Source organism: Argiope bruennichi, chromosome X2 (genome assembly GCF_947563725.1).
Source record: "Argiope bruennichi chromosome X2, qqArgBrue1.1, whole genome shotgun sequence".
Taxonomy (NCBI): domain Eukaryota; kingdom Metazoa; phylum Arthropoda; class Arachnida; order Araneae; family Araneidae; genus Argiope; species Argiope bruennichi.
Window position 1 is genome coordinate 113,437,679 of NC_079163.1, and position 25,570 is coordinate 113,463,248.

The following is a 25,570-nucleotide window of genomic DNA, read 5'->3' on the forward strand; positions in this document are numbered from 1 at the left end:
TATTATGTGGATATTCCACTTTGAATAAGATTTTAGTATCAAAAGCGCAACGTTATTGGCTAAACGATGCATTCCAAAAATGGAACAAATGTAGCACCAGCGCATAAAATCACCAAATTGATTGACAAAAAAATGTATTTGGTAGTAAGTACTCTTATGATTCCGTTAAACGAAACAAAAACTATATATCACCACCATTCCACCGTAGAATCCGATTTTAATATCGAAAACATAATGACGTCGTTGGAGTATTCCACCAATCATCCATCTTTCCAAGTTCCCTTCCCTCCTCTATCCAGCTGAGTTCCCCACCCCCTGACTTGGTCGCTCGGACGGCGAAGGTGCAAAAATCTCTCCAGTTGTACCTTACACCAGCTCAGCGGTAGGACGTAACTCGAATACCTTCCTTTTGCATGACCATCGGGATTTTTGATTACCTCGTGGGCTTGTATGTCCAGCCATGCGATTGATTGTCCCCAGTGTATTCAAGCTGCAGATCACCACATGTATGCTTCGAGGTAAGAATTGCAATTCATCGCTTATTTAGTGCATTTTTTTTTTTTTTTTTTTTTTCCACTTGACTGCTGGGTTTAGTGGGATGGTGCTTCCCGCTTTTTTAAGCGGGATGATTTGATTAAATGGGTTAGTTGGATTGCGGTTGGCAATGTGCTTTGACAGTCATTTTTTGAATGTTTAAAATTTTAGTGTTCATTTATGTAGTACCCCTTAGAATTAATTTTCTCCTTTTTTTGTGTGTGTTGGATACATTTTTTAGTTAAAAAATAAAAACTATATTAAAGAAAATAAAATGATTTTTGAAGTGTGATAATGTTTTTTTTTTTTTTTTTTTTTTTTTACCTTTGATCCTTCCCTTTTTTCCTTATATGCGGAAATAAAAACTTATTTTAATTTTAATTTTATAATTATTTAAAGGTGATTCAAATTTTTAGTTTCTATGTTTTTCAGAGAATATTTTGCGCTGCTTCTTTAGAAAAAAAATTAAAGTTAAAATTTTAAATATCTTGTAATGATTTCATTAATGCTGTTGCATTATATTACTTTTTTTTACAAGCTGTGTGTATGTTACACTGTTTTGTTTTCTATTTTATTCATTAAAAATTATTATAAAAATTAAAATTATGTTCTATTTTATTAGTTATTTTTTTTCTGAGTATATTCTCTTTATTCTTAAGCAATTCTTTTGGTCTTGCACAACCCTAATATTATTGGTTTTTCTCTCTCAGTGGAAATTAGATGTTGCATTATTAAATTTTCAACCAAACTGTTTGTATTTTGACAACAATAGTCTAGAATTATAAAGTTTTATTAAGGGAGCTGTTTTTTTTTTTTTTTCATTTTTTTTCTTGCTCGGTATATTCATAATTACGTAAAAAATTTTAAGTTAAAAGTTAAAAAAGCACAGATAATAAGAAAGCAGTCCGAGTTTCAAAAAATAATCAAGCTGTTTTCAGTATTTAAACTCGGCAAATAAATAAATTATTTAAAAAAAGAAACCTGAATTCAGTATGAAACAAAGTTGCTTTTTATCCTTAGATTTAACTGAAAATTAATAACTCTGTTGCTGCTTACTACTTTCCAACAAAATACATTTTTCATATTACCGGAATATGTGTTGATTTAGCAATATAATATTCTGAACTTGCTCTAGCTAGTATTTTTATATAACTTAAGTCGATTATATATATTTACGGTATCAGTATTTTTTTTAATCTATTATAAATAATTCATTTTTTGCTTCTTCAATCCATTTTTTAAGTGAATTATTGCTTTCGCATTATTTTCATTTAAATATGCATCGTTGAAATATGAACAACTTTGAAATATGCCAAAACTTTTATTTGTAGCGAAGCATTGTAACTTATTCAATGCCTTTCTCCGTATAACAAATAACTGCTTTATTTGTAATTTTTAATCCAAATTTCATGCTTTGATTTTATGTTCCTCCATGTATTCAAATTCATTGAAAAACTTAGGGATTTGATTGAATTCATTGTTAAAAATAAGCAGTTGTTCTACTTTACATAATTTTGATTAGGTATTTTTATATTTTAAATAAGTATGTAAACAAAATGTTTTGAAAGAGAGAAAATTATTTTATATAAAAACTTGTTTGAAAACAAAATCAGTGATATTAGAATAAGCTGTCATAGCTCTTATTTTTTTTCCTTGCAAAGGTTTCGCTAGAAAACGTGGCACCGCGTAAAGATTTTAGGCAATAATGAAGCGTAATAATTTTAGTCAATAATTAAATGCAGAATTTTGAAATGGTAATAACTTCTGTTAATAACTACGTACATGGACAGTTTATTGGGGTTATACATTGATACATGTTTTTTCTGCATATCAAGCACTTTAATGCAAATTACCTTGTAATAACAGTTTTGATTAAATAGTAAATAAATGCTATTAAAACATATTTTGAAATCATAAATTTATTTACTAAAAACCAAAATCGTTTTGTTTTAATTTTTTTCTACTTTTTAATCATTAATTTATAATTCATTATTATGAATATTAACGAATTTTGAAGCTATCGTTATCCCCGATTCACTTAATTAAATTAATAGATGAACTGGTAATAAGTGTTTGAAAGTATTAAAATTGCGTATAGTTATCAAGAGCACAATAGTGTGCAGAATTTTAGTCTTGTAGCACATCAGAAAGTGAAAGAAAAATCGATTATAAAATTCCCACTTGATAAAATTTCAAACATGAAACTAGTCTGATAAAACTATTTAATAAAGGCTGTAAAAGATTTATTATTATTCACTCTCATGTGAATATTTTATTCGTGGTAAGTGGGATCGGTTTCATTCCTGTTACTAACGGTACAAAGACCTTCTCGTCCCACGCGTCTTTGCTTTTACGGTAGCTTTATATTAATATCCTCTTATAGATATCAAGAATAAAGTGAAAAATCAGTTGAAAAAAATCCATCTTCAGGAACATGAAACGAGTTATGTTAAAGAAAAGTTCGTAAAAATGAATAATAATTATAATAAATTCACTTAATGTATATTTACAACCTTGTTCTTCACTCAAGCTTAAATTATTTAGAAAAAAATATTTTTATGTCTTGTTAGATAAAGAATTTGGAATATTTTTTCCAATATAATATTTAAATATAAATCTGTCATATTTCTTTATTTTCGAATTACTTGCTTATGTTCATTAAAAGCTAAAGATGGAGTTCATAATATCTCTGAATATCGTATACAGTGAATCCAATTTTTTTAAGCTCCTTATTACTAATTTTTTATTCCTTAATGCTGTATCTTCAATGGATACGACAAAATTATGATACAGTTATGAAACAAATAAAGTAATTTCTAGCAAATGTAAACGAAATGTAAATTTTCATAGCGAAAGAATATTTTGAAAACTGAAATATATGGGTAATTTCTTATTATGACTAAACAAATAAATTTTTGTGCACATTCTAATGTATGCTACCAGTTGTATTGAAAGCATTTGTAAAAATTATCGAGTGTTACTTTAAAGAGATAAATATAAATTGAATTATTTTTTCCTGATGATAATGAAACGCTCTTAACACCAAAAGATACGGACAATTCCTTACCGCCTCTTATCAAATAAATTTTTATTCATATGTCTTCGTCTGTTGGTCTCAAATGACCGCTTTCGCTTGTATTGAAAGAATTCGCGACGGTAGTAATCCGATCGACAGTAAAAGAGGACTTTGAATTATACCGCTCGAGAGGAATTCATCGTAGTCATAATACAGCAAAAAAAAAAAAAAAAGCAACAGTTTATAAATATCAGGAACCTTTGCCGGTATGTGCTGCGCAAATGTCTAATATTCTTTTCAAAACATGTGCTGAAAATAAATTACATTACAACACATTTACGAGAATTTTTTTGTTTTGAATTGTCCAAGAAAAGCAAATGATAATGAAGCTGTTTACAAATATACCACACCTGCTGTGTATGAGTTCAAAACTCTCGACTATTAACTTTTATTATTATACATTTTTATTTAACTTTTATTCATTTCTTGTTTGTAAAGATGGAATTCTGTTATTTCACTCATTTCCTAGAATGTCAGAGCTTAAATTTTTTTTGCATTCCATATGAAAATGCATTATTTTAATATTTTTACAATTTAATTGTCTAATATTCGATTCATTTAATTCAATTTTGATTTAATTCTAAGGATATCACTTGGTAAAAATGTGAGAGAAACTGATTGGTGACTCCATAATATTTTCCAACACTGAATTATGAATTAAAGAGAAAAAAAATGTTTGAAAATGATTGAACATTTTACTTTTTATTACACTAATAAAAGGGCTTCTGCAAAACTGTTTTTAATGAATTTATTTTTATATTTTAAGGCTATAGCATAGCGAGACATCGCTTAAGGAATAGTAATCGTTCGAATTCCGATTTTTGGATGATATTTGATCTCAAATGCATGAAATGAAAGTAATAACATTTTGTTTCCGTGGCATCCCCGTCACTGGTGCCCTTGTCAAATATGCCCCTTTTTCACCTCTCACTTCACCAATATTTCAAAAGCAAAAGTTTGTAATGTATATTTTTAATAGAAACCCTAATTAAGGCGGTTTAAGAAATAATTATTTTGAATTTTTTAAGTATTATTTTATTTGAAGATTTTAATTTAATAAATTTATTATAGTTAATTCAGTCTGTGTCATATAAGTATAAAATCATTTGCTCATTTCAAAATTTTATCCTTTCTTGAAACCAATTGCAAAAGGAAAAAAAAAAAATCTCATTGATATAAAAATTGTTGTAGCATTTAGTCCCAAATAAATTTTCAATTATTTCCTGTTTTAAATTATTTCATACTTATTTTACTTCTTGATGTTTATGTTTGTCATAATTCATTATTGTAAGAAGTTCAGCTTTTTTTTTTTTCTTTTTGCACCTAGCCTGTTTATGTCTGTAGAAATTTTTATCGTGTCTTTTCAAAATAAAATTAAAACCTGTATAAAATATTATTTAGTTATTGGTCGATTATTTTCTTCATGTTTATAATTAATCTTATCACGAGTAATCATGTTTAACCAAAATAATTACAAAATATAACGAACTGATTTCAGTGTTTGAAATAAGCATGACTCTATTTTAATTCCTAAAAAAATTTCGTTTTAATTCGTATTAAACTTTTGAAATTTTTTTATTGTCTTATGGCTAATAGAATGTTGATTTAAATATATTTTTTATTTATCAATGAATTATTATTTAGTTTTCAAGATTAAAAGACATTCATTTCATGGGGGGGGGGGGGAAGAACGAACGACGTTGAATCGTTATAATTCACTTTCCACTTTAGTTTGCTAGCAGTGCTGCCATTTTTGTCTTTGTTGCCTATCTTTAGTCAGTGATCATAATTTCACTTCTCAGGTGTATAAAGGACCACACGAGGGAATAATAAGTCAAGACAGAATTTGGGGACCGTATAAAAATTAAACTAAATGAATTGTCGATCTTTAAATAAGAAATGGAAAAATACTTTTAACTGTAATAAAAATTTTCGTCACAAAATTTATTAATTACCTTCCATAACTTAACATTTTGCTCAATTTGTCTTAGTCAAAACTATTATATAAAATGATCAAATGCCTTGGATTTTAAAAAGTAAGGATTTTCCCCAATTTTGGATAAACTCCATGCATTGTCCACCTTTCGTTATAAAAAATATTCATTTCAAAAAAGTTTAAATAAAAAATATCTAGATTTAACTTTAGAACTAACTTTAAAAAATAGGGGTCCTTGAAAAATTCGTCTTTTTAAATGCTACTGTACAAATGTAGAAATATTGATAGTATTTTAGTAAATAAAGGCAGTTCAGTATTGTAATGTCATTGAATAGTAAGAGAAAGGCCGACCCATGTGGGTGGCGAATGTTGGGAGCATGCGAGGCCCGTGTTTCTGAAGGCCCCGAAACATTGACTGAAAAAGAAAAGGAAAATAGCTTCGTTTTTTAAATTTTTATTTATTTATATAATTTTGTTTTACCCGAATACAAATACATTTGGCAGTCAATGAAGTGTTGTTTTATAATAAAAGGATTGCGTGTATTATAATAATTTATACAAAATCAGCTTTTACAATTAATATTATGTGTTAATATTAAATTTTGGAAGTATTAAAAATGCCAAGAAACACTATCCAATAATTTGTTATAAAATATACGAAAAAATGAAACACATTTCACATACTCTAGTAATTCGTATATCAAGTATTTTATAAGTTTAAGAAACAATTGCTTTTACTTTTAATTTAGAAACTATTATTTTTTGTGATTGAAATGTTCATTTTGTATAAATAATTTAATTATTTATCATTTTCATTCATTCTTTAAAATTTTATTATGTCAATTAGCGCGATGCAATAAATTATTATATAATTTATTGTGGAAATGCAATAAATAATTATTTTCATGTATGAAATTTCTTTCAAGGCACCACAAATCGACTTAACATGAAGTTTCGCTTTTATTTGTACTTGTCGTGAGTAATAGTTTATTTCCAATTTTATATGTTGGCGCGTTCTATCACCAAAACAAATCTTTAAGAAGTCAGACATCCTGAATTAATATATATTTTGTAGTTTTTAATCTTGTCTAGAAAGAAAGGAATAAAAACAGGATTTGATTCATCCATTGAAACAAGTCTTGATTCATCCATTGATTTTGTATCCTTTGAGAATAAGTGCACCTTGGATCAAATATTCTAGTTTTATACAAGAGTCACTTTCGAAATGATTCCAAAAATAATCAATTACCATTTGTAAGTTCCATATTTTTTCTCGAAAGAAACTACGAAATTATGCCTGTTTCGAAAAAAAAAAAAAAAAAAAAAAAAAAAATCCTCAAAATTTATTCTCATTTTTATTTTTTTGTTGCCAATCAAGAATTTTTTCCTACTATATTATCATAGTTCATTTGGAGAAAAGTAGGTCTTCTCGAAAGAATTCAATAGTCTTGAACCTAAACACCAATTACATCTCTTTCGACACAGCAGTGGGAGTCTAGTATCGTATTTCACTGCAATTCCGTGGAAGACCACCTTTTGTTTCCGCATAATTCCTTCAACGTACTCGAATCCGACTTCTTTTACGATTTCACAGTTTATGTTCCTGATGACATCAACTGAACTGGTTTTTCTATTCGCTGTCACATCCACGGTCTTCGAAAATAATTGCACATCCCTGACTAGAGATGTTTGCTGGCTTCAGGTGGAATTCGTCTCGACTTTTCTTTGGGAAGAACATGTTACTTTTTCGAACCAACAGCTAACTTTTATTGTTAGAGATATTCGATCATTGCGAAAGAATGGATTTTAAAGCTGAACTCTCTGTTTGATCTGACTGATTCGCGGAAAAGATTTATTTACTTATTTTAATTTAGGCCGAAGGTTTTTACACTGTTGAATGTGACCCGAGGTCGCATTCAGCAGCTTATGATTTCATGTCGTTGAATTTTGTAGCTGTGCAAAGTTTGACAAATCTCGGGAAAATCTAAGAGTACACGCTCTTTCAGATGACTCGAAGCTAACTTAGGGATTAAATAAATGTAATGACAATAGTTTTAAAAATACACTTTTATTAATATAATAAAAAAGAATAATTTTATTACTTTCTACTTTTTAGTTTTTAAATTACACTTCACTATCATAAATATTTAGAATTTCAAAGTTATTTTTAAAACATTCATTACGAGGTGGCGACACTAGTATGTAATGAAATTAATATATTAATTAATTAATTAATTCTAAAATCATGCAAATATTATATGGCCATTGAGAGAATGTAAAATTTCAAATTTCTAGAATAGCAGGAAGTGAGTGAAAAATCGATTACAAAACATGAGAAACATGAAACGAGTCAAGTTAAACAAAAGTGTTTAAAAATGAAAAAAAAAAAAAAATCATTTAAACTAACTGCATCCATGTGTTGGCTCTTGCTGAAATAGTCTCTGACACTTCCTGCTTGAGAGTTCTAAATATTGAATAAAATCATCTCTGAGAACCTGTGAAGTTTTCACAAGATGATACTTCAAATAGTTAGTCAAAATTTTATTAGTTTTCCTTAATAAATAATCTTTCATGGCCACCCACATGACCCATCAACTTTCAAACCATCATTCCTTCATTAAACCTCAAAATTGCACAACATGATTTTAGAATACGAAAAGTTTAGAGACTTTACAATTTTCGTAAATTTCCTTCTGCGCATAAGAGATAACAACACTTTTTCGTATTTTACTCCATTCTTCCTTATTTATTTGTGGAATATTAAGCCATTTATTTTAATGAGTTTGATTAAATTATAAAAGAAAGAAAGAAAAGAAAGTCCTAATAAAAGATGGCACAGCTTTTTACTGGTCAGTGTAATTAAGTTGAAGATTTTTCTATTTATTTTTTAGACAAAGATTCATGGACTGTTAAAATATGTTAATAATGAATGCTTGCTTCATTGTTCATCATCTATTATGACTTAACTACTATTTTCTTGTTTCTGCCATATCAATACAAAGTAAAGCATTATTTTAATAAAAATTTTGACTAATCTATGAGAAGAACTAATCTAATTATATGAGATATCCCTCCATTTTCAAAATGGAAGATTTCCAAATGTGTCTTACATGCAACGCAGTCATCTTAGATGTATATTATATTTGTTATAATTTCTGATCTCTAATTAAGATTGCTGCAAAACTTACAATTTTAAAACGTATCCAATTGTTTACTAAAATAATATAATCACATGATATGTTTGTTTTTCTTTCTGAAAAATATCTTGCATAGAAGTAATATTGTTACAATTTTTGATTCTACTTTTGATTGTGGTAAAATGTTAAAAAATTAAAAACGAATGTAACTGTTAACTTATTTACACATTTTGACTCACTAATTTTTGCTGATTCTGAATCAGCAACTGCTGTTCTGTTTTTTTTATATGACTGAAAAGGGTTTCTAATTATTTTTTTTATTGAATATAAGATACAGGTAGTTACTAGATTGTACTTTGAGTGTACTGTGTGCTTTATATTTGAACAAAAAAGTGTTATGTTCTTTTATTTATCATATATTCACGGTAGTATCGGCGGAATATTTTTCTGGAAGTTATGTGTATTTGTAATTAAAACTGCAATTTGTGTTTTAAAGCAGATTTCAATTAATAACGATGATAATTAAAATTCTTTATGTTGTTTGTACTATAGGTCTACTATAGATGAATATTGAATTTCTCTGTTTTATTTTTTCTTTTAAGATTATTAGGAATCAACAATCAACTAAAAACGAGCACAAAAAGCTCTTAATTGAAATAGAAAAGAGTTAAGGATTTACCATCACGTTTTCAAGCTAAATCGTAATGAAAAACTGTTAATACATCCTCCTATATCGGGAAGAAACTAAAAAGATATCTGATGAGTTAAAATATACTGAATAAATAGGTTGACTCAAATTCAGCATGCAAACTGTTAAGAAAGATGGAAATACAAAAATAAGCTAAAATCTGGTAGCAAATATGACTAGATGGCCGGCCTACAAGGTGCAATTCACCAGCAACGTAATTAAATATTATTGCTAAACGTTTAGGGTTCCTACTGCATACGGAAAACAAGCAGCCTTTTACACCAGCTGGGATGTTGGATATGCTAATCACTAAGCAAAAATCTTCACAACTACTGCAAATATCGTCTTCATTTCATGTCGAACATGTTGCTTAATTGAAGATGGTAAAGGCTTTCAGTAATTGCGAAAGTATACTTTTCAGCGTTAAGCACCTTCAATTAAAGAGTGATTTTGGCTTAATTTGGGCTATCTACTGCCCTAAACAATTTGTACATTGAATTTCAATCATTATAGTGCTGTTGTCTAATATTTATTTCCACATTCAACTAAAGTATGAATGAATTATTACTAAAGTATGAATGAATGTGACTAGTAACTAATGGGATTTATACAGTCTTATGTGTTTTCCAATAAAAATGTTCTTTTTCAAATTAATTGTTGTTCATATACAGAAGTTTTGATAATAATTTTCTCTCTGAAAAGACGAAATAACGGGTCAGAAGTGCTCAGTGAATATTCATGATAGACATGATATCTTGGCCGTAGTGAATAATGTATCAATTAATAATTCTATACATGCCTATGTAAATAGACTGGTAATATATAGACTGGCATGCAATACATTCAAGGCATAATAGTGACAGAAACTCGTTTTCTAGAACAGTGAATCATAGGTTCAAGACTCAATGAACATCGCCTTCATGAGTCTTGATCTTAAGAATCCTTGTGGTTTGTTTCTATTTTCTTTTGATTTGTAATATTCAAATCCATGATTCAGTGCTGCTGAAGATGAGGAAGACGACACACGATCCCTTTATCATGAGATAAAGGAAATATGTTATAAATTTCAAAATTCACCATTTTCTGTTGTTCAAAGGGGTCACTTTACAGCATTTGAGATGTAAGTCTGACTTAACCCCATTAAGGAAATAGGTGTCTTCCTAAAGGATTTTCAGGAGTAATCGCCTACATTATACTTTATTTGAAGAAAAATCAAGAAAACCGTGGTTGGAAATTCGTTACTAAAACAAATACCACTTAGTTGGTTTTTAAATAATACTGGCGAAGAGCATATCCTGAAGATCGAATTTTTATCCTAACTCCTCCCGATTCATTTTTCTTCTGCCAAACGAATTCCTTTATTCATTAGGCGTTTATAAAACTTCTGGACTGGAAGTTTGAATACTATGGCTAAAATCTGCCCATGGCTAAAATAAATAAGAAATCAATTTTTAGTAATCCTAGCATAGCCTGAAATCTTAACGTTTATCCAAAATCCTAATCAAATGAAATTTAAAAGGTAAATAAAAATGAAGCAAGTGATATTTAAAGAAGATTAAATTCAATAATCTCTGGAGGCGATGGGGAGGGATTGAAGTCAAGTTGACTGTGTCACATCTTTTTGATTGTTGATTTAATATACAGGTATATAAAAGATATCCTTGTAATGATGAACGGTATGATAATGACTCCATACAAATATATATTTTATTAAATATATGGATTTTTTATTGAACAAAAACGAATATTGAGAAAAAATTTATATCACATAAAAGCTGCAGAGGAATAATTATAGTATCCTTCTCCAATAAGTGTCAATTATATTTTATATTTGCCCTCACTGTTAGGTATTTATGACAAAGCTGAAGTTTAAAAACAGGCTACAGTTGATCATTTTGTCACAGTCATCAAATTGATTGCTTTTTGGGGATCATATTGGCCTTGTTTTATGACGACATTTTAACTGCAATCTTTCATGTTGTTAAAAACTCTCTCTTTTTTTTAAAGTTTTTGAACAAAATATTTGTACTTTATTGGATTTAAGAAATTGATACTTTCATTTTTATTCTGTTTCTAATAAAAAAAAATTATATATTCTTACATTGCTATATTACGTAAACTCTTATTTATCAAAGTTATTGACATCAAAACATCACTTTTATAGCCTGCCTACCTATATAAGTAAACTCATCATAGAACTCTTAATATATTTATACCAAATTTCCAAAATTATTAATATTTAATAAAATCATCATATAGTTCCTATGCAACGAAGTCAGAAAGATATGAAAAATCTTCTGTTTCTATGCTGTGTATAGGAATCGACATAATACAAATTACTGTGATAAATCTATATTATTATGACAACTATTGAAAAATAATGTTGTGAGATTGTCTTCTTAATTTTTTCTTCATAAGCAGAATTACTGTTTTAATACTTGTTAAATCATATGCAAAGCTTTAAATTAAAATTTTTAAAAAGGAGTTTTTAGTGGTCTATAGCTTTAATGCAATTCTTCTTTAAAAAGAAATAGTTTAATATTCTTATTTGCTATATTTCGGATTCAATTTACTCTTTCATAAATTTCGTTAACTTATTTTTGCTAGCACAAAAGTTTTACTTATTTGCTACTAAAGAGGTGTTTTTTTTGTGGTATTTATAAAAAAAGCCTTAATTTGTTATGTAACTTATTTTGAAATAAGTTATAAAGGGGGCTATTGTAGTTTTGTTTTATTTTAATTAGAATTAAAATCAGTATACATAACCGTCTACAACCGTTTGTAATGCTGAGTAAAATCAAAAAATATTCTAACCCCCTTTGGTTTGTGTCATTATCAGAAATGCAAATCTTTGTTTTTTTTTTGGGGGGGGGAAGGGATTTAAATAATAGTTTTTTTTTCGTAATGTGTAAATTGGACGATTTATCAACGTGAGGATAAAATTAAGATGGATAAAAATTAGTTATGATATCGTAAACTTCCCATTTTATTTAGATTTTTATGCTGGATTTTAGCAAAGATCAGCGAGCTGAGGCCTGCAGTTTTATGTTCATTCATTATATTCGCATTTCAAGTCTAATTAGAATTTGTTACTAATATTTTCTTTCAGCATTTTTTATATCGTATTTGGCGGTACAACTTTTTCTTTTTGTGGATCACTATTTGTTTCAATTCGATTTTAGAGATTAATTTTTGATCTGAGTATTCTTGAATATTATGCATTTGGAAGATTCCACTGCAAAGAAACAAAGCGCAGCAAGAAAGATAATTGCACGATGAAGATGGCGAAATAAACAAATGACATATAAGCAGATCTGAGATATTGTTAACAATTGGATGGCAGTTCGTCTAGACTGGCACATCTTTTAGTGTTCGAAATAATTATTAGCTAATAAAATATTCATTTCAGATGCAACTTCATAAAGTATTATTAATCATTTGCTTTGATTAAATGAAAAACAGTAATATTTAAATATAAATAAGCAAATATTTAATTCTTTCATGATGACTGAAGTTTGACAATGCAGCCTTATAGTTAAAACTGATGGATGATAACAATCTTTTTCTGTCATCTTATAATTAATAAAAATTTATTTGATTTTCTGCCTCCTAAAACTGGTTCAGTTCATGAATGTTTGTGAAATATTTTTCACTACTTCCATAATAATTACTAATTTTTATACAATAGCAGTTTTATTTCTTATTGAAGATTGTCAGTGAAGTATCCATCCACATAATAAAATTTAGGAATAACATTCAGTAAATTAAAATAAAAGGAAAGAATATATGTGTAACAATTATTGAAGAAATTTGATCTTGTAATTGATTATGCGAAATTTGAATGATCTAATACTCATCTAATGATCTAATACTCATTGGTTCAAGAGTAAGATTTAACTTTCTATCTAGTTCATCGAAAGTGAAATAATTTTTTTTTCGAATACGAACAGAAGTCATTTCTCGTTTCAGAATCCCGTACCTATCATTTCCTGATGATTTTACTCCACAAAGGGTGTAGAGTTTTTTTTTTTTTTTCGAGAGCTCTTTAATATATCCGTTTTTCTTTTTGTTATCCTTTTCCAATAATGATTTTCCTTTTATTTTTGAATTGATAATTTTGTTTTAATTCAAAATCATGTAGTATTTCTATATATTGCATGTTAAAAAATAAACCTTATTTATCTCCGTCATCTCACCCATATTTTGGTGAAATAAAAATTGATTGGCGCAAGCACAAAAGCGCGGAAGATTTCAATATCTGAATATAAAGAGTAATGCGATGTAATAAGTAATTACAAATACTCAGTTTTCTCCATCAAAAGAACTGATACAAGAAGGCTTTATAATTATCAAGTGAATAAGTCTGAAGAAATCAGAATCTATCTGCTTAATTTTCTGATCATATTACAATTATTTAAAGTTCTGAATATTATCCTTGTTCTGGAAAACTGTTACTTTTAACCATGCACATTTTTGACTCTTCTATGCATAATTCAGCAACCAAATTCTATTCAATTAGATCATCCTACAATCATCATTTCATTTCTTTAACACTTTTTCCTTATCATACAATAGCAAAAAATAAGTTTTCGTAAGTAAAAAAGTTTTTAAAATTATGCTGTAAGTTCAGCCATATTTCCACATATATTTTACAGGATTGATTATGTTTAAATAATATATAGAAATGACATTTTTAATTATTTAAATTATGTTAGTGAATACAAAATGAACAACAACCCTTTATTATTAAAATAATTATCTAAAAATAGAAATGTAATTTAGTCTTATATTGTAATAATTCATTAAACCTGAAAGAAAAAAAATCAGCACCTTTGATTTAACCGCCATCCTCAATACATTGCCACATTTAGCTTTTTTGCATAATATTTTCAAATGTTCTATTTAATGAATTAAAAAAAAATCCCTTTAACAACAAAAAGATGACGCTTATACATTTTCAATATATTTTAGACTATGACCTCTAATAGCTGAAAAATATACACCAGATTAATGCACTCGTCCTAACAATCGACATCACACAATAGAAAATTATTATTTGAATAAAATAAAAATTTAATTTTCATCACGCGTTTGTAAATGTTTTAAAATGTAGAAACTATACTTTTTTTTAAAAATCAAAAATCAAAATCAAAAATTGTTAGTGCAAAATTGTGTCAAAAATTGTTTTATCAATGTTTATGATTTTTTTCTGATATACATGGTGACATTTTTTTTTTTTTTTGCCTTTTTTTTACATTTTGATTTTCAATATAATTTATAATTTTGTTTTTAAAATTATGGGGAAATTTTGCAATTAAATTTTTACAAATTCATTAAGCAGAAAGGTATTCTTTTCCTGAGTCAAATCAAAGCTAAATAATTTTAAACGACTACTTGATAATTATGTTCTGAAAATTTTGAAATATTGAATTGTCATCGGAAGAAGGCAACTATAAAGAATTTCAGAACTCAAGTAAATCAGAAAGTGAATGAAAAATCGAACCGAATTTATGGAAAAAGCAGAAAATTATCACAATTATGCAATCAAGCATTGTAACTGCTTTTAAAAATAAATACATTTAGCAAAAACAGATTTTAGAAACACACTTTTATTAATGTGCGGAAAAGTACATATTTTTATTTTAACTATTTTTTACTTTTTTGACGCTTTAACTTATAAACACTATAAAGCTTTGTAATCCTTTTTTTCTGAAATTCACTACCAGATGGCAGCACTTGAATAAACTGAAACTTTAAATAAATTAATCAATTAACTGATGATTAAGTTATGAAAATATTGAATTTTTTTTTTTATTAAGAACGTACACTTTTACAAACTTTAAAAAAAGGGGAAGGGGACATCAGGAAGAGAATGGAAAAGAGATCACAAGCTTCTTTTACAAACATGAAATAAATCAAGTTAAATGAAAGTGAATAATAGAGTATCTAATTATAATTAAATTAGAATCCATTTCATTTGCTATGTCTCATGTGTGTGGTCTGTGTGGCAAGGCTTTATATGCCTGAAGATAAATCAGGTTTATTGCAATAATCAGTCACTAAATCAAAAAAAAAAAAAATTATAGCTGCATTTTCTTTTTTGATTAGAAAGTGTCTAAGATCTTTTAAACAGATAATTAATTTTGGTTGGACATGTAAGTTTTCTAAGCTTAGAATGATTGGTGTTGATATAATATTGTAGTAATTGATAGTAATGTTTTTTCTTTATATTTTGTAATTAAGAACTGTTTTTCTTGTATACTTATAAAGAGTGGACACCCGTTGAGTTACGCAACGATTGTAATCTTAATATGAATCGAAATTTCGCTTACGGAAAATCATACCGTTCAACACCTGTTAGATCGTAAAGTAGGGGGAAATGAAAGGATAGAAAATGATCTACACGTGCTTAGAATACAAGTTTACTAAGCGAATTCTCTGTCGGAATGTATTTGTGTATTAAAAAATAATTTTTTCTAAATGTATCAACTTTTACTGCAGATTAGATTCGGAAATTCAGAAAGTTTTTATTACATCACTAGGTAGAATTTCAATGAAGGTATCACAAAAGATTGAACTGGGATGATAGCATTATGTTGAACATATAGTCGTTTTACTTGTAATTTTGTTGCACTGCCATTCTTTTCACGTTCGTACAGATATTTATTGTGGTCTTTCATGAAGGATATGAAAATCTGAATATTACTACTTACATGAATGCTGCACTGTCTTTTGCCTTCTATGGAACTTATTTTATTTTCGAGAAAATTAGTATGCTATTTTTTGAAACTTTTTCTCGTTCTGAATGCAAATGTTCAAAAAAAAATTTCTAAACGATGGCCTCTCTTATTTTAAGATAAAATTTTGAGATAAAATATATGATGGATTTTACGTAAAACGTAAGTTACAGCTTTTGAAATTTTTTGTAACCTTTATTCTTAAGAATGCTTTTGGGCCTACTCAAACCTACCATATCTTGGTATTTGTTTCGCTTAGTTCTAGGGCCGGATTGCCCAGGTAACTTTTCTTACTTCATGCCAAAATTAGACCGAAATTAAGAAAATAGCTTTTCTAATAAATGTTCATGGGATTTTCTTTTCCGAGTAGGCATAGAGAATTTTAAATTTAGAATGCTATGCAAAAATTTAGGACTAATTAATTTTGAGATTAACACGCATTAAGAGCTCGCTAGTGGTTATTAAAAACGCACACTTCAAGAGCTTACCAATGGTTGTTTAATAGATAATACTTCGAAGAGATCACCAGTAGTTGTTAATAAAGATCACTTCAAGAACTCGGCAGGGGTATTAATAAAGAGCACTCCAAGAATTCATCCGTGTTTATTAATGAAGAACTCTTTTAAAGCTCCCCAGTGATATTGTGGTTTAAGGCATTTCATGGCTTCGGTTTATGGTTTTGTCTTTTGGCTATATACATAAATAACATCACTCAAGAACTAGTAGACCAATGAACACTAAGGAGACGAATTATTCGTTACGGTCGAACTGGTTGCTGGAGGTAGCTACTTGAAAGAAGTTGATCCATTCCTTCTCTCTTTCTAGCTAAACAAAATGAAGCAAATTCACCTGAAAACTCTGTAAGAAAGCCACTTACCTCCAAATATTGCAGCTAAACTAAAACTCTACTCTCCATAGTTACCTAATTAAAAGAATCTCACAAACTATTTTTTTTTTCCTTCATTACGTATGTATCCTTTTCAAATGGAATGTGATGTTTTTCTAGAGAGCTTAAACATACAAAATTCGTAGTACTTTTTTATTGTAAAGTGCACCATAATAATTTTTTGACAATTTTATGGATTTATGACCGTTCCTTTCTGTTATTTTTTTTACACCATCTGAATTTAATTTCACATATCTTACAAACAAACTGGAATGAAAAGTGGAACAAAAGGAGATAGGATGGGTATGGAGATGCCACTTGGTCGCATGAAAGCTGGATACGGGGACATTTACATTAAGTAATTATTGCCATGAGAGTAAGATCCAGCATGCGCAGAAGAAGAAAATAATGGGACTATAGAATGCAGTTGTCTCATCAAGATAAGTGCTTGCCTTTATCCAGACAGCCTTTTGACAAGCGACGTGACAACACTGGCTTAATGTAAGCGTTGCTTAATTCATAATTACTGGAGCTCGAAGATTGGACAATCTTTTGAGCGAATCTTTGGTCTTTACACGATCTTAATACAGTTTTTATCTACTTTCTACAAACAAACAACCGAAATCAGTGATAAAGCCAAGACCTTTCAAAACCGATCTCATATTATACTTTCATCTGCTCTGAACATCACTGCATAATCTGTTCATTCGCACTAGATTATCTTAAAAAGAGATTCAGCTTTTACCAGATCTTAATTTAGTTTTTACTTACTTACTACAATAAAGCAGAAAAGCAGTGAGAAAAACAAGATCTTTATATAACGATCTCTTATTAAACTCCCAACTACCTCAAACATCTTTGCATATTCTTTTCAGTAATGCCCCCAGAATGGATGATCTTGAAAAAGAAGACGCAGCTTTTACTGGGTCTTAATTCAGCGTTTGCTCTTTTTACGGCTAGAAATAAACGAAAACGGCGAGAAAACGAAGATCTTCGATAAATGATCTTTCATCATACTTCCATTTACTCTGAATATCTTTGCATATTCTGCTCATATACGCTCTGAGATATTACGCTAAGGAATGGGGGAAAGTGGGGTGGGAGTCTAAGCTGTCTCGTGAAACTCACTTGTCAGCAGGTAGTCGACTCAGGTAAATAGATGTAACTCCTTCCTTCCGTAAATGGCCTTGGGGAAGGTCAGAAGCTAACAATGAAAGCGATCGCGATAACACTTGAGAGAGCTTCAACAGTTACTTCTTACCTGCTGGGACTTTTTTTAATCCTCTCGTTTGCAACTTCTTTTTTTTTTTTTAAAAGCCACCGGTTGTTCGTGGATTTATAGTTTTCTGTCCTGAAAATGCATGACATTACTGGACTGCAAATCAAGGTAATGCGTTTTGTTATATTTTGCTCCATTGGCAAGTAAGCAAACACGTGTATTTAAAAGATTGGGTCCTTTGAAAGCAATTGTGTTGGTAGTAAACATACGCTTTTATTAATGTTATAAAAAGTAGAAAATAAATTTAAAAACCTGGCGGTCAAAAAAATCGTGGAATCATAAGACGCTGATAGAAATACTCTAAAAAATACTTTCTTTAGTACTTCTATGATAGTAATAGTAGTTTTTAGTACTTTATTCTTTTTTAGTACTTTTAATCACTTTTATATTTTAATTTTTAGTGAATGTTTAAGAATTTTTTTTATGATATTCATTCTAGCTTTCTTTATAGCATTCTTTTTAGCAGCTCGCGCATTTATGATTTTGTTTTGATTTATATATTTTTGCCAAACGAAATCAATTTCTACTTTTTGTTCCTCTAATAAATACATGTTTTTAAAAATCTTATTTTATATTATTTTTTAGCCTTTAAATGTATTTCATAATTCGTTATGAATAATATTGAATCTAAAGATTGGAAAAATGTACTGCCAGATTGCTTCCAGTCGTATAGAACCAAAAATTAATAAAAGTGATTTGATTAGTTGATAAGTAAGCATTGAAAATATCAAAATATTGCATTGTCATTGAGAAAACCTAATTGCATAAAATCATAAATCGCTAGTAAATGAAAAATGAGGGAAAAATTGAGTAAGAAATTCCATAGTTACAAACCTGAAACCAAGTTGTATAAAAAGAGATAGAAATATAAAAGTGTGTAGAAAGTAATTTAATAATTGTGTGTTTTCAAATAGTTTTCAGTTCTGATTGTTATTTTATAGCATAGTTTGGACCAGCAAAAAAAAAGTCTAAAGAACAATAAAACTTGTGGAGATTTCTAAAAGATTCATTTGAAAAAATAATTTACAAAAATTTGCAAAAATTCAAAGGTTATTATAAAGAAATATTTGCGATATCTAAAATTTTCTTTGATATTTTAGTTTAACCAGTCATATAGCTTTGTCATTCAGAAACGTGAATTTTTATGTCACAAGATGTAAAAATTTCGAATCATCACAACTTCCCGGTTTAGAATGATAATATTCAATAATATACAATTACAGGCAAAATAACCCAAAATTGCGGTGAATTTAGCAAAAATATTTGCAGAATATCAACTAGAAATATTTTGGTACTTTCTCTTGACTCGACGCAGTAATTTCTCATTGAAACTACTTTTTGAAGTCATCGATACTTACTCCATATATTGATAACACAGTTATAATAACACATATATACAACACGGTTATTGATAAATATCAACCATGTTGACTTTGTTATAGGCCAGTGTGCTACCGTAATAAGTGCAAAATGGAATTAATGGAAAATGAATTTATTTGTGATTTCAGAACTTATTTAGGAGTTCATAAGATTTTTAATTTGGTTTAGTTTATATAAATTTACTTCCCGTTTTAAAGCAATGCGAGGACTATTTTGCTACAATCCTTATAATTTGGAAGGTTGACTTCCATACGACTTTTAGATTATATGTTGAAAGCAAATATTGGACCAATGACTAACCTATAGCACTCCATTCATCTATCTGAATTTCCTCTCTCTTTCCGAAATTATTAACATCTTCACATCCTCGAACTATTCAAACCTTGGTTTATATCAATTTTATCTAATTATTTTACTGTACCTTTTGCTTTATTGAAATACAATCTGATAAAATTTGTACTTTGTATTTTTTAAGCATTATTCATTAGACAGAAAGGCTTTAATTAAGAATCTTTATTTGAGGTAAGTGTGTTAATGTTAATTGATAAGGATTTTTGATTGAGGTAATTCGGAAACAACATATCAAAACAGGTAATTAAAAGTTTTTTTATTGATTTGATTATGTATTTATAAGATAATAATGCTTTTAAAACATTTAACAAAAATATTTGTCCAGTTCAGAATGATTAGAATCATGTCTAGAATTGTTTGCATTTTTACATTACTTATTTCACTGGAGAATTTCCTCTGAAAAATGTTGAATATTAAATTTCTTTTTTTTTTAGATGTGTTTAGTCAGAAGATATATTCTTATGATTAAAATATTATTATACGAATTATATAATTTTCGACAAAAAAATCTAAAGTGTTGCCAAACCTTTTGTTAATAATATAAATGTTCCTTAACAATTCCTATTATAATTTTTTAGGTATTTCCTGGACTGAATATTCTGTTGAACAAATATTTTTAGTTAAGCAGTCTAACGGATTAAACTATACCAACTCTAATTTTGAAGCAGAAACCTCCGATATCATTAACGTAGTAATTGTTTCAATATTTTGCACTTTTATGGAATAAAGAAAATTCTAGTCTATTTTCAACAATGTTATAATTAAAATGAAGTGCCGACACTTGTCAAGGAATGCTCTTGAGCTAGAGGAGCAGTTTCATTTATACAGTGAAAAGATTAACAGTTTTTTGAAGTCAGAGATTTTACGATTTTGTTTCTCAGGATTTTTTGATACATCAATTTAATGACTTTTCTTCAGGTATCTATAGTCCTTATATGTATTTACAACTTGTACAGGAAATATTTACTTTAGCATTTTAACATTGAAAAATGTTTTTTGTTTTCTACTTAGTGTAAATCTAAATAATGGCACATAATTTGAAAACTCAGCAAGACTGTAAAATCCGGATGTTTTTGTTTTACAGAATCTTTTGGACTGGAAAGTACTGACACATATGAAGAATCCGTCATAAAAACTCAGTGCTAAGATTACATTTTGAGATGTAAGAAATCAGCTTCAACATGGTGCTGCCCCTCCAGCATATTAGTTAGCTAATATTTACATTCCTTACGCCCTAATGTGCATGATACCAGCGAAATCATCCTACTTTTTGACTACTAAAATTTAGCAACTTAAACTATAACTGACCGTAAACAAGTGAATCTGAGAAATTTTTGCATAAAGAACAAAGCAACCCTTATACTAGTCTTAATGTCAACCAAGAGAACAGGACAGAGTGCACTTGAACTCAGGTAAGTGGATTCTTTCTATATTTTAGTGCATGATAAATGGGTATATGAATGCAGGAAATCAGTGAAGAGAAATCATTGCAAACTCTGAAAGTATATAAGGTACCTTTTTATTCCAAAATGACAGTACAGATTACCAAAAATCACAGGTATATTGAGAATTGCTGGAATAGGTCGTACAGTAGTGAAATATTTACCAGTAGGCAAGCCCAATCAAAATGCATTAATTGGATAGCCTATTCCTTAAGCTCTTTTACTTTCTTTCTTTGGTGTTACTGAAAAGATAAATTCCATGTACATTATCCTGATAGAATTATTAAATAAAAAATAAAATAAATATAGAATCGAATAGAGTAAAGATAGAATACTAAATAAACTATTGGTTTCCTTCAGGGTAATCATCGAAGTCTGCTACTTTTTCTATTATTACTGCAACTATGCTTAATTCGAAGTTATATGCTATAGAAGTTATTTTACCATTGCAGTATCATAATGGTAAGTTATATGCTATAGAAGTTATTTTACCATTGCAGTATCATAATGGTAACAACTAAAATATGCTGATATTTGCTCTTTCATTTTATTTCCGTCGATGAAAGTACAAAATATCTTACAGAAACCATCTTTGTGTGATATTATGCTTTATGTTATTTTTGGGATAAACAATAACCTTTTTAACATTTCATGATGGCAGTTTTATTTAGAATCTCAATTATCAAACACTGCGTTTCAAATATGGTCGATACGGATCGTTGTAGTATATTCATTTATTCGAGATTAGTGGTAATTTCTTTTTTTAAGTCGATTCTTTATGCTTTATGTTTATTTTGTTTTATTCAACATTATGCAACATCATTCTATCAAATTGCCATTGGGTTTGCGGGAAAAATGATATGAAATGAAAAAAATATATAATGAAAAGAATTGTAAAATACTAACGAATTGGTTAAAAATAATTAACTATTCAAAATTTTTCGAAGCATTTAAGTTATGCGACACACTGAATTTCAAAACCAAACCAAACAAACAAGCAAAACACGAATGACTACTAAAAACTAAATTTTTTGAATGAATCACGTACTGCTAAAGTTTCATACTGAATTTCAGTAAAATTCTAAATATATTTTTACTTTAAAAATTTTAGGATATAATAAATATTTTTTTCCGCTCTTATATTTCTAAAGATCTAGAAAAGTAAGCTTTTTTAGGTTACGTGACATGAATAAATATATAGTTTCTTTTTACAATAACCCTTGATCAATTGTTATGCGTAACACAGAAAATGATAAAAGAAGAATGAAGAGATTTATTTTTATGCATAAATGAGTTGTAGAAGAATCATACATTAGTTAATTTTTGGAAATCACAATTCAAAATGTATGGCTATTTCTGATAGTTTAGAAATTAGGCGTTAAGCCACAGTTAGAGTGGGCACTCTATACGTGTTATCGTTAACTCTGTCAATATTGAAAGGCGCCAAACGTCCGTTCAACGAAACTACAGCGGGTTCCCAAGACACATCGATATCATAGCAAAATTCCATCCGCTTTTTTGACCCGAGATACATGCTTTATTTGTTAGATACGCTCCCCCCCCCAAATGAGTTTGAGGGACAGGGATATTCTCTGAAAACTCTCAAAGGATGCCCCTACATATATTTGCTTAATAACCAGTGTATTACTAAGCGAGATTCTGTTTTTGTATCAGACCCTTTCTTACCCGATCTGTCATTGCGGGGTTTTGGAGTGCAGGGGAGGAGGGGGGGGGGAATGAAATATTATCTTTGAAAGTAAAAATCGAGTTTTCCAGTATTTTGAGACACTTGAGCTCTAATGGTCTTAGGAATGAGAGGGTTAAAAATTGTAAACTATTATTGTGAAAATTATTTAAGTATTCTGCTGATTAACTAATTTTTTCCGTTAAAATGCAAAATAAGAGTTATTCATACTTGATCCAAGCCCACAGTAACGTATTCCGATTGTTTTTTTTTTGTTTTTTTTAAATACTAACATTTGTTTTCCTAATTTCCTTTCGCTCTTTCCCACATTTCTGATTTATCGATTGGTCATGGTGTAATGACAAAATTTATAAAAACATAATTCTAGACGAAATAAAATTATTTATATATTTGTGAGAGCCTTGTCAACAAAAATGAAACAGCGATTAAAAAATAATTGGTATAAAGCCCGTTAGCATTACCGAATTAATATATTTTCCAATTAGTAACATGTAGTATTACTGCTTTGCTTGTTTGAATATTAATTTAAGCGTGCAAAAAGCGTAGTGCCTGGTCAGTAATTTGAGAAATAAATAATTTTACACACTTTAACGCATTAGTTTTTATTGAACACTTAATCTGTAGATTAAGTGGTCAATAATAAAGAATTAAAATAACAAGTATTTGCCGTCCTACAAACGATCTACACCACTTAAGCAAGAATTTGAAATCTTATTTATTCTCATTTATAATATGAAATGCATTCAATCATATCTGTCGGGCTGTCCGAGGCTGGCAACAAGAAATGAGGTGAGTAATTCTATCCTTGCGAGTGATTTAACAATGTCTAAAATGCTATCATGAATGGGATGGAGATACCCGTCATACAAAGATGAAAGAAAAATACAACTCTTTAACGAAAACGATCGTTTCGGTAATCACTCAGAAAATCACAGTTATTACAACTTCAGTCTCGAATTTTCGGAGGTTAAGATGTGTAAGTCACGACTTGGCACTTATGGTAAGATCTGCCTTTTATCTGAATTAGCCGCTAGTGAATGTTTTTTTTCAAGAGGGGGGGGAAGCAACGCGAAAGCGTCTTTTCGCTCCTTATAGTGGTTGCTTGTCGGATTTCTTTGTGTGACAAAATATTACCAGATTTGAATTGCTAAGTCCTAGAGGATTAATAATGGAAAAATAATGGTTGAGAGTACTACAGATTGATCATGTTTGTACTTGTGTGCCGCACGTGATGCGATTCGCTTTTAGTGCGCTTGTGACTTGTTTAGCACTTGGGGTAGAGTGAGAGTAGCGAATTAGATTTGTACAGAATTGTAAATTAGTCCTCGCGAAAACGTATTGAGCTAGGTTGTTAACTGTAGTATCGCTGCAAAAAATTCGATGGGAGAAAAAAAGATTTTAAGTTCAAAATTATAATATAATTAAAGATGTCTTCTCATGTGACTCATGTAGGCTTGGAATGATAGAAAACTCTTGTCAGAAAAAAGACAGCATTGAAAAGAGTTCAATAAATCTAAAAAGTCCATTTCCGAGGAAATGCAAGTGTTAAAAACAAAATGTGAAAGCGTAACGCAAGACGAGTACATAGCTAGTTCATCGGACATTCAGCAACCGGTACAACCTTGAAGTCTACAGATCATGTACAAATGTCATTGGAAGGTGATACAAGAAATCGTGATAGTATGAAGACGGACGATAGTGCGGAAATATCACCAGAAGAGAATGTTTTCTGCTCACCGAATGTTGTGTTGTCAATCTGCGTCGACATGTCAGGCACAATACTTTGACAACGAGAGTTGGCAGAAAAGTGCATCGGTGATTTTTTCGATAGACTGCGATGCTGTTGTAGAAGCTGGGCAACCACGGGAGATCCACAAATAGATAATCGTGAGAGATTACTTTGCCATCGCCTTCAACACACCGAGTTTGGCTTTGCGTGCAGTGTATGCAACTGCGTATGGATTAAATGTGATTTGAAGATGTATAAACATCGCACTGTACTAGCAGAAGCATTCCCCGATGTATCTTTCTCGCAGTTAGTCGCATGCAGCAATTGCTTTAGGAGTGTTGATGGTAGTCGATTACCCATCTTGAATGGATGGAATGGTTTTGTATACTTATTATATAAGTGAGATAACATTCTAACGTTAGACATCATTGCTACTAGACTGATATTATCCAACTTGCTTGCTGATCATGCAGCTGGCTATCTCAGTTATTTCAGGCTCTAGCTATATAAGATTGACTTGTAATGCTGTATTTATCATGCAACCACTATATTCCTCTGAGTGACCATTCTGTTAAACAGACTGATAATTAAATTACAAATTAAAACCAAGCACTTATTATTATGATTTTAAAGACGCTACTGCACGAAACCCAAAATGAACTTACCCCGTTCTTTCGCTACCCCTTTCTA

General features: G+C 29.3%; 1 protein-coding gene across 2 annotated transcripts in view; it reads left to right on the forward strand.

The window, feature by feature from the left end:
• Positions 1 to 375: 375 nt before the first annotated feature.
• The window catches only part of LOC129959917 (fibroblast growth factor 17-like), a 100,881-nt gene continuing 75,686 nt past the window's right edge, over positions 376 to 25,570 (forward strand). The window contains exons 1-2 of one of the 2 annotated variants that reach the window (XM_056072818.1): positions 383 to 518; positions 21,089 to 21,416. In XM_056072818.1, coding sequence (XP_055928793.1) covers positions 21,376 to 21,416 — 41 coding nt within the window. In that variant the 5' untranslated portion in view covers positions 383 to 518; positions 21,089 to 21,375. Of the gene's footprint in view, positions 519 to 21,088; positions 21,417 to 25,570 lie in introns of both variants that reach the window. The other variant, XM_056072816.1, reaches the window with a different exon arrangement.